This window comes from Panicum virgatum, chromosome 1K (genome assembly GCF_016808335.1).
Source record: "Panicum virgatum strain AP13 chromosome 1K, P.virgatum_v5, whole genome shotgun sequence".
NCBI lineage: Eukaryota > Viridiplantae > Streptophyta > Magnoliopsida > Poales > Poaceae > Panicum > Panicum virgatum.
This window is the reverse complement of record NC_053136.1, coordinates 46,488,957-46,499,650: the sequence shown is the minus strand read 5'-3', so window position 1 is coordinate 46,499,650 and position 10,694 is coordinate 46,488,957. Positions and strand designations below refer to the sequence as shown.

Below are 10,694 nucleotides of genomic sequence, written 5' to 3'. Positions count from 1 at the left end.
GAGCGAAGTGACACGACGAAGACGCTCGGCGACGGTCTGCTGCTGCTGCTTATGAGGCAAGTGCTGGCTCGGCTCCATGCCGATCTGTAATGCGAAGATGGAGGCCGCCGGAAGCACGGGGAAAGGCTGCATTTCGGAGCTCGAAAGCTGAAACGAAAACTCCGAGATCCAAATTGGGTACGGCTCCACCGATGAGTGGTTCCTCGCGGCGGGGTTGGAGGCTGATGCAGAGATGGCGGCAGCGGCTGGGGCGCGCCGCGGGAGGGGAGAGGTCTCGTTGGCCGCCCTAACGACAGAAGGCGCCGCCGCCCGCCGGGGTGGGATGCGCCCAGGCGGCTGCAGCGAGCAGCTGTTCTGGTACGCCTCTGCTCGGTATATTGTTTTTTTTTTTAAAAAAAAAATTGCTCTGTACTCGTACTTGTTTAACTGTGAGTGAACTATGGTCAGGGAAGGGATCCCAATCCATGCTAGTATGCTACAATGTTAGACTAGATCTGAATGTTACACTAGTATGCTATTGAGTTGAAGCAAAATCAAGAGCCTAAGTTAAATCCACGGCAAGGATACAATGCAGTTCATCTGCTAGGAAGCAAATAATGAGTTCCTGAAATTACCATGATTCCTTCTACCTCATCTATCCTACGTCTGAACTGTATCATGGTGCTGTATACATGTTCCTACTGATATTGTCACAAAAACTGGCAGCTCCTGTACATTTTTCATTGCTAGATTACTAGATTATGTTGCCAGGTACTCCATGCTGCTGTACCTTGCAAATACCCTGCCCTCATTCTCTTCCCACCATTTCTGCGCCTCCGCCTCTCCAAAATGCTTCCGGCTGTGAGATCAATGATGATCAAGATATCGTAAAAAATATTCAATTTATAAGTAAATCACGATGACTGAAAAGTATCGCCAAGGGTTTTGGCTGTTCACCTGAACCGGATGCGCTTGATTCCCTTCTTACCACTGGGGGATGTAACCACTGTAATGTACACTCCACGCTCAATTTGCTCGATCACGCCATTGGAGTCAGTAGGAGGAACTGTGCTATCTGTTCCTCCATCAAAGCCTCTGCTGCTATTGGAGGCTCTTCTACCATTCTGATGCACAGCTGAGTCATCCACCGCAACAGTTTTAGAAGGTGCAGTAGATTGCATATCCACTTCCTCTATGTTGCATTGATCCCTGATGCTGTTTAGCGGTGGAATTTTGCCAGTGACAATAGTTTTGTCGGGCGGGTCATGTATGATACTGGAATTATCTAGTTCCACCAGACCGTCTAAAAGTTTCTTTGATAAAGCATTCCTCTGCATAAGTTTGCAGAAGATAACTTATTTGACATCAGACAGAAAGAATCTTAAACAGGTTAGTATTTGTTAGAAGTCAAATTTACCTGATTTGTTAAAATCTTTATTATATCTTTTGCAGCCTTGCACTTTGTGGCCTCATCCTTGACAATCAACCAGGTTTCCTCAAGTTCTCGTTTATACAACTGAACTTTTAAGCTCCTATGCTGGCATTCTTCTGCTAGAGTGGTTACCTGCTTAGATAAGAGCAAGATCACCATATATATGTCTCAAGAAAATCAATGATTTCAAATATAGAATAAAAACAACAAAAATCATTTGGTAGAAAGATATAAAAGTTAATATGAGGCTGAGGTCCCCTAGGAAATTAAAAGTTTCAGAAATAACCTGTGATTGAAGCTGTTTCACTTCTTCCAGAAGTATCTTTTCCATCAAATCTTGTCCTTTTCTCTTATCATTTGTAGCTTGTGGCAAAGGGGTAGCAGTCTTTCGCGACACTGGATCAATCATTCTCCCTATACAACAAACATCGATTCCCTGTTTCTTTGATGTCAACCAATATGCAATGCTGTCTCGTGCGCATTTGAATTGATTGGGACAGTCTACTTGTCCCCATCTCTGTTTTCGCACTTGATTCAGAGTGGTCAATTCCTGATTTCTCTGGTTGGGGCTGTGTGCAGAGCCCATTTTTTCCATGATGAGATTTGCTTCCTTAAGCATGCGTGATAACTTAGGTGTGTATGTTCTTAATTCTGTTAAAGATGGTTCTTCTTGTTGGATCTTAGATCCGGAACTCATTTTTCTTTGTCCTGCAGTTTTATTCAGCTCATTAAAACAAGCATCACAAACACGACACCTTTTGCTCTTATCTGGTGCAAGGGCTGCCCTTGCAACTTTGTTGCTGCTGCAGGAATTGCAGAACATGGAACCACAGTTGTAGCAGTTGTGCTTCTTCCTTGTAAACCGAAATTCCAACCGGCAACTGCTGCATACAGATTGTTCCTTGCACGAGATTGCCTTATGCGCATAAACTACCACAGTGAAATTGGAGCAACAAGTTATACTGTCCACCTGTTTATCTTCCAGGGCCTCCACTAAAGTTGGGGACCTCCTGTCGATATAATCCCCTAAACCAAGTTGCCCTTCTGTGCCTTTGCCCCATGTAAAGACTTTCCCATTAATTGTCAAGACTGCAACATGGAAAGAGCCGCAGGATACATCTCTCACAAACTCAGTCTTAAGTGCCCCTTCAACCATGCAAATAGATGTGTTCTCAGGTCGAGGATTCCCTAATTGTCCATGCTCCTTGCTTCCCATAGTAAATACAACACCTGTTATTGTTAGCACAACTGTTAGTGACATACCGCAGGATACCTGAGTAAAATCACAGTCAACGAGTGATTCAACACGAGTTGGTACAAGCTTCGATTTTTTGTCAGTATGTCCCAGCTTCCCTCCATCTGCATCACCCCATGTGTACAGCTTCCCACCAGGAGCACTGCTCTTGGGAGTTCCTGATGTTTCCACAATAGCAGCTGTGTGCCATGGCCCACATGCGACAGACTTGGTTCTTAACCCTCTCAAGGACTCCACTTCTTTCGGCTGAGCGACAGTACATGTGTCACCATGTCCAAGAACACCAAATGTACCATCTCCGTATGTAAACAGCTGGCCGGTGGAAGATATGATAGCTGTGTGCCACTGACCACATGCAATCTTTGACACGGAGATGCAATCCGAAGTACCGATCAGTTTATGCGGGAACCACTGGCTTCTTTGACACTGATCATTCCACAACCCTAGGCTATGAATCCCTTCACCCCATTCATAAAGTTCTCCTGAAACTGAAACTGCACAGGTGTGCTTTGCCCCAAATGCAATAGCTTTCACCTGTATGGAGGAAAGAGAGTCAATGATTTTAGGATGAGAGACACTATCACTTGTTTTATGTCCCAATCTCCCACCTTTCTCCTCACCCCATGAGAATACCTGACCTTGCTTAGTAACTATTGCTGCGTGTTTCTCTCCACAGGCAATACTCTGCACATCAAAAATCTGTGCTGATTTCAACAACCTTGGAAGTGAGACATTAGCTGCTGAAACATGTCCATGATCTAGCATATGACCCAGAACATCACCCCAGACAAAGATGTCCTTCAGATAATCTGGTGCTGCATCTGATCCCTCGGATTGTTTGAGTTTAGGCATTTGCGTTATTCTTTGGTCCTTAATTTTTTCAGCAGATTTTATGTCCCTCAAATTGTTTTTCACTCGATTTACCAATTCGGGAGTAATCTTTTCCAAGTAGGAATCAATTTCCGACCATGCTCTCTGTCTTGGAGAAAAGAACGGTTCTGAGCAATCCAAATTACTATGCAAGTATCTGTTCTGTATCAACCTAGGACTGCCATGTAGTGAGTGTACCTTCATGGGTAAATTGATTGGGTAAGTTGTCATTTGAAAAATTGCAAGTAAAAACAAGATGCAATTAGACCATACTTCCTCCAGTCACAACTCAAAAGTGATGTTTCGGACTTCGTCATGGTCTTCAAAATACAACTTTGACTTGTACTGTTTGTCACGAAGTATTTATAAAACATAGCAAAAGTTTATATTGATGAAAATACATTGCAAGACAACTCTACTAGTATCATTTTCTAATTTCCAAGTTCAATACGTTTGAAGTAATATGTAATTGAAGTTTGAAATGGTTCACTCAATACAACCCTAACACGCAATTATTCTATAACCAAAGTTTGGCAATTGAGATGGCTATTTACGATCATCAGCCATACCATCGTACTTAACTAAGAATATACATTTTAAAGGCTTGTTGAACATCTTAGTTTAAATGCCATTAGTGGATATATTGTTGACATCATTTTGGGATAGAGAAAAGTATACACTATTAACTACTCCCTCGTCCTTAAATATAAGGTTATAAACTTGGTCAAACTTTAGAATAATTTGAGTTATGGCACACCAAGATGCCTTATATTTCAGGACGGAGGGAGTAACAGGTCAGCCATCATTGATCTAACCTCAGCGCGACCTAATATCACAATCACCATCTATGTTGTTTTTCTCGAGTTCGAACATGCTACTTGGTGTGATATAAGAAACTTCACTAGCAACGCCAAACTCACACTTAGACAACACTATCAAATTCCTGCATAAAAATCATGGCATGCATGAATTCCAGAATGAACCTTTGTGAAATTTCTTCCATCGTGCACAGCAAAGAGCCTACTCCTTTGCTGAATATAGCAGGGAGGGCTACTTGTGCAGCTGTTTATCCTACGTCTGTTTGTTGAATTTACCAGAAGTAGTGGGGTGCATGGTGCTGATATTAGGGCTGTAAGGCCTAAATACCAACATTCAGCTTGACCTCTATCTTTGCAGACCTGGTTAAACATTATTGCCAAATAAAACGCTATAAGTAAATAGATTATAGACTTCCAAACTATGTGGCCAAAGGAGTAGGGCATACCAAGTCAAGTGAGGAGTCACCGTTATTGTATATAACTGACAGGGAGTGAGGTTCCTTTTCTGGCCAATGCAGGTGCAAAAGTTTTGTCTGTAAAATATTGAATTCTCAGAAAATCAGTGTCTTCCAACCATAATGTGTTACTACTAAGGAATGATAGCATATATTTGGTAAAAAGGAAAATCACATACAGTCTTCTGTCCAAGAATTACACTGGACACAGAATTCAAGCACAAACGTTTTTCTCTCTCATTGGAGTACCATATTAGTGCTCTCTCATCCTGCAAATAGGAGAATATCAAATACATTATTGTGAGTATATGACCCAAAGGAGCAAGTTTTCAGATATTTAATATTTTAGTAAAATAGTATGTAAAAGTGGATATTCATTTTCAGTTTACTCAACTGATATACACAGCAAGCTTCAGAAACCTAGTAAACCCAAAGCTGAGCAAGATTCCGATATTTTTTAATAACGGTTTCCGATATTGTTGGTCGGGACAAGGAGAAACAGTAGCCTATGCTCAGCTGGTTATCAGTTTTCCCCATTTTTTTGTTGTAGGTTCAGTCTCTATTTGTTTTTTCTGCTGTTTTCTCCTTGCTTAATCAGGAGAAGAGCATAATTTTCTCGCTGTAGCAACCTGTAGTTAATCTTTACATAGCTTAAATGAGACAAATGTACTGTTGGGATTGATTGAAGTGTTCTTACTTGGTTGATTTTGTTGGAGCCAAATTGGCTTGCAAGTTTATCTTGGTACAAAATGCATCGTAGGTGTAAGAATTAGCTTGGTCATTTGAAAATCACCAACAAAACTGTAGCATCTGCTTTGCTTGTGTGCGTGTGCTTGTGCGTGTGTCAACAGCAAGTGAACATGGATACCTATAAATGATCGGTGGAAAGTCGCGCAGAATAATCAATGGCATTCTAACCATTGCTACCGAAGGAGATGCTTGAGAAACTGAAAAGATTATCTTAATGGCATATCATCTACCTTGGGTATAAATTTCGCATGGACTGCGTCCTAGGATAGCTGTCTTTTTCTGTAAAATTGAGCCTATCCCAATTTTTGGGAGTTTATGGTTGTACGCCCCATCATCCAGATTTGAGTTCTCTCCTGGTCGAATGCGTGTGCTCCTTCTCTTCTTAATACAAAATTTCCAAGTTAGTCTCTTCCTTCTTAAGAAAAATGATATAGAAAATGTAGACAGATATATGTTCCTATAGATGGAATTTCGTGTTAAAAGTTCTGAAAGGTCGATGCTGCCCTATCAATCTCTTCTCCTTAGATAGTCAGGTAGCAGACTATACAATTCTGGAGGTGTCACTATTAGCCTATGTAGGTCTTTAGTTGGCCAAGAAAAAGACACACAAATGCATAGTTGCATAGCACAATCTCTTGAAAAATAAAAATTTGGAAGCAAATGGAAGAACATGTAACCTTGAAGCATGTGCACAGCATAATATAGGCCGTGTTTGGATGCTACAGTGATTTTTTCGCGCACATTTTTCGAGAAGAGAATCTCGTATGCATGGAGTACTAAATGAAGTCTATTTGCAAAACCTTTTCAGGGACGGGTGTAACTTTTCGCGACGAATCTAATGACGATAATTAATTGATGATTTGCTACAGTACCATCCTCTAATCACGCGGTCAAATGCCTCATTAGATTCGTCTCGCGATTTACACGAGGGTTGTGGAGGTGGTTTTGTAATTAGACTTTGTTTACTACCCCTAATTAGTGGTCCAAGGGGCAAAAAGTTTCCATGAAAAATTTTACACCACAAACCAAACACAGCCATAGTTACAGAGTCGAAAGCTACTCACATAAGATAGCCTGACAGTGCAGAATTTGGGTTTCCCTCTCTTGCCACATTTCAGAAGATGTGCGCCCTTCTTGAGAGAAACAATGGCCTGTAGGAAGGAAACAAGCTATGAAAACATGAAACTGTATTCTATGTTGCGTCTTTTCCAGCATTGATATTGTCATGCGAATTCATAATCCAAAAGGATACAGGCAGGAAAATATAGGTACTGAACAGAGCTGGGACATGCACAGAACGAAACGTCGTCATGTGCACATTCAGATTAGGCATTCATAAGAAATCACGCGCATCATGCTGTCTAATTGACATGCCTTGTTCTGAACAAAATGTAGGGTCGCTACTGGCTTCCCCACTGAGAAAGAGACGCGAAGAAGAGGAAGAACATCTCCTTCATTAAGCGAAATGCAGAGATGAAACCGGAACAGGCAGCAAAAGAAAAGAAGAGACATTGGAGCGCGCAAGCTGCTGGCCCATGTCTTACGCGTAGATCTGCTTGAGTTACCACAATGCTCTGGAAGAATCAAGAATGCGCAGGCAGAACGGCTCCGTACCTGCTCGACTCCTCTGGTTGTCGTGGACGAGCTCCTCCCCTCAAAGCCGCCAGCCATTGCAGCCAGCGGGGGGAAAAGATAGATGTCCAGACCACCTCAAAGCCGCCAGCCAACGCGAAGGAGGGCAGCACACCCTGAGCGATGTCCAGACCTCCTCTGATCAACAGTGGGAGGGAGCAAAAGACGGCATTGAAGCGACGGAAAGAGGACGCGCAGGGAAAGGATGAAAGCGAGCTGGAGGTGGTAAAGACTAAAGAGAGGGTGCAGAGCTGAGAGCTGAGCTTGGGGAGGGGAGGACGACGGGAGGCGAGTTGCGCGGTTCAAGGCAAGGGAGCCGGAACGTGAAACGGCAGCGGTTTCAGGCTGGTGCGCGCTTAAAGAGGAGAAAGACGAGGCAGAGACGATGCACACTTCAGACGCAGGGCATCTCCCCGTGCCGGCCAGAACCAGAAGCATTATTGCAGAGGTAATCCTTCCCTGAAAGGCTCCAGCCCTCGCTCACCGTTCTAGCATTGCAGAATACGCGTAGTGGCTGTGGGTACCGAACGGGCCATAGGCCCTGTTTGGATCCGACCATGTAAATCCCGTAAACACAATAAAAAACATCACATCGAATATTTCGACACATACATGGAGTACTAAACTAAATGAAATTTATTTACAAAACTTTTTGTATGGATGGGCTGTAAATCGCGAGACGAATCTAATGAGCCTACTTAATCTATAATTTACAATAGTGATACTACAGTAACCATCTGTTAATTATTGATTAATCATGAATTAATTAGCATAATTAGATTCGTCTCGCGATTTACAGCCCATCTATACAAAAAATTTATAAATAGATTTCGTTTAATACTTCAAATTAGTAAGATTCATTTGGAAAAAAAATTCGTCTCACTCACTGCTTGTACTGGGCGCTTCTCAAATGTTGGATTCCATGTCAGGATCTGTCGCGGCTGCGAACAGAGGCACGGAGCCCCGGAGAAGACCGGGCCGGCCTGTCCCGGAGCAACTGACAGTACTCGGCTGCCCTGAATAAGGCTCTGTTTAGTTTCAAACTTCAAAATTCCAAAAAATTTATAAATCGTTTGCATAGTGTATTAAATATAGTCGAAAAAAAATCACATTACACAAATGGATTGTAAATCGTGAGACGAATCTAATGAACCTAATTAGGCCGTGATTAGACACTAAATTGCTACAGCAAAGCTATAGTAAATATGCTCTAATGATGAATTAATTAGACTCATTAGATTTGTCTCGTAGTTTACAGACGAGTTCTATAATTAATTTTGTGATTAGTCTATGTTTAGTATTTCAAATATGAAAAGATTTCCTTTCAAAATTCCAAAAATGGGCTGTTCGGCTGATCTAATCTCGGTTTGTCTCGGCTTATCTCCTCTCATATAATACTATTTATTCTACCAGCCGAGCACTATTTACTGGATCAGCCGAACAGCCTCTAAACACGGCCTGAATTAGCGGAGGATCTCGCACAGTTGGGCGGTCTAATCCCCTGTTACTCTCGGCGTTTATCCGACCGCATTAACATCTCACCGTTCAATCAGGACAGCTGCAATGGACGGACTTGCAAAGTCCTCCACCCCTGTTCGTATCCTCTAGTAGTATGACTGTGCATTTTGCGTTGCTCTGAGCATCGCTTTACAAACTGGTACTGACTAGCCTAATGCTAGGATTCTTCTGCTTCTGGCCGGCTCGGAGAAATGTTGTGCTGTTTGCAAACGATGCCGTCTCGGGCGGAGGCTTCGCCATGGCCGTCCTCTCCTGCGAATCTGCGATGGCCATGGCCGTAACGGACGGCGATGCCCACGGGGGGCCTCCGCAATTACTGCCGGCTCATCGTACGCCAGTCGCGTCGGCATCAATGCGAACTGACGGCTGCGCGTCCCGTGCGCGTGCGCCGCCAAGGACGCCGTGCCACTGTCTCTACGGCCTACAGCGATCGGCCGGGCACAAAGATTTACTGCTGGGTATAGTTAACTGATAATAACGCGGCCGGCGAAGAGGCCGTTACAGGTTTATTACAGCTAGGAGGTGTGGAGAAGAGGGTGGGGGTGGCGGCGACCATGGCCATGTGAAACGGAACGGACAAAGCCAGGCGGGAACGGTAAGGCTGGTCCCGTCTCTCGCGCTCGCAAGCGTAATAATCGATTGGTTTCGTACCTTGCTTTTACCATGGAACACGTCACTACAGTGCATTGAGCAATGCTGGCGGCAACTTGGTGTCAGTACTGTCCTGCTCATCTGCTGCACGGTAAGAGTCTAAATAGAGCGATCAAAGCACCTTAGGTGTGTGTCCTGATCTGTTGTAGCTGTTGGAATTTTTGGTGGTAAAAAACACCGAAAATTCAGAAAATGAGAAAAACGAGAAAAAAAGGATAAAGACACCTTGAGATCCCATTCCGCGTCCTGATGGAGGCGCAACCATGCACGTGGTTGCGGCCCCAAGTCGTCCAACGCCATAATAAATAGTGGGCTCCGGTTTTTGAAGTCTCGGCCTAACCTAGTCCGAACTCTAGCCGCCCCAGCCGTCCGATCCGTGGCGGCGCTGGAGCCTCCTAAAGGCCGTAGCCAACCCACCACTGCCATCCCTTTACACTGCTGGTGGCGACCCGAAGGGAGGTGGAACCCGCGGCGAACTCCTTCGACTACGTCGAGTACAACTACGGGAACGACTCTGACCCTTACGTCGCTCTCGTCCCCAACCAAGATGGCCGGAACATCTGCTACGACCGCGACCGCGATGCCGCTTCTTCCCGGTCTTGATCTATCACTTGTCATTTCATTTGGGTTGTGCTCATGTTAATAAGGTGCTAGATACTGAAAATGTTCTAAGTACTAAGTCATTTTTTCCCAACAGTAGCATCTAATTGTAGCTTCTGATCAGGTTCTGCAAGTGCGCGCCAGTACATCTAATTTAGATGCTAAATCTAGCAACCAAATGATTCACTTTGTCATTGATGATGGGAATGAGCTAGATGTGGGAGCTTGCATTGGCAGCGGAAAACTGTGTGCGAGGCATGTGAAGCCATACCAATCCTAGCCTGATTGGACTCACTTTATGGCGATTTGGCCTAAATTAACGGTGGTGGTTGATGCTACCAGTAGGGCACGTACCGCGGCGGGCCTCACGGCTACTGAAGGGCTTAAAATCGGAGAGGTTGGTAAATTTCATCTTGGTATGGCCCTGCCATGACCGATGCACAGCAGTCATTGCTCACTGCCATCTGTTCTGTTGCTATTCAGTTTTTTCAGACAAAAGCAGCATACCCAAAAGTACCTGGCAACTTCCAGTGATCCAACACACGCGTGTGTGCCATCGTGGATTTGCAGTCCTGAGTACCTGGCACCTGCAACGTGTCTCCATGTACATGTCTGTACGTTGCGGTTTGCATTTCTCTTCCCCTTCATTTTTCGGACGAGGAGGAGGCTGCACCAGTTCGATCGCTAGCGTCCAGGCCATGCCGCCCAAACGCGACGAACTGTGACAGGTTGAC

General features: G+C 44.2%; 1 protein-coding gene across 1 annotated transcript; it reads right to left on the bottom strand.

Moving 5' to 3' along the window:
• Positions 1–515: 515 nt before the first annotated feature.
• On the bottom strand, positions 516–7,525 carry LOC120712802 (PH, RCC1 and FYVE domains-containing protein 1-like). The gene is made up of 9 exons (XM_039998689.1): positions 7,174–7,525; positions 6,624–6,710; positions 4,989–5,078; positions 4,801–4,887; positions 4,520–4,714; positions 1,698–3,734; positions 1,397–1,543; positions 937–1,310; positions 516–838 (listed from the first exon to the last, which is right to left on the bottom strand). The coding sequence occupies exons 1-9, from the start codon at positions 7,228–7,230 to the stop codon at positions 739–741; spliced, it is 3,174 nt and encodes a 1,057-aa protein (XP_039854623.1). The 5' UTR covers positions 7,231–7,525; the 3' UTR covers positions 516–738.
• Positions 7,526–10,694: the final 3,169 nt, after the last annotated feature.

Coding starts and splice junctions, on each gene's coding strand:
- LOC120712802 (XM_039998689.1), bottom strand. CDS start 7,230: ATGGCTGGCGGCTTTGAGGGGAGGAGCTCGTCCACGACAACCAGAGGA. Junction 1,544..1,697: donor TGAAACAGCTTCAATCACAG/GTTATTTCTGAA, acceptor TTATCTAAGCAG/GTAACCACTCTAGCAGAAGA. Junction 1,311..1,396: donor TAAAGATTTTAACAAATCAG/GTAAATTTGACT, acceptor AAACTTATGCAG/AGGAATGCTTTATCAAAGAA.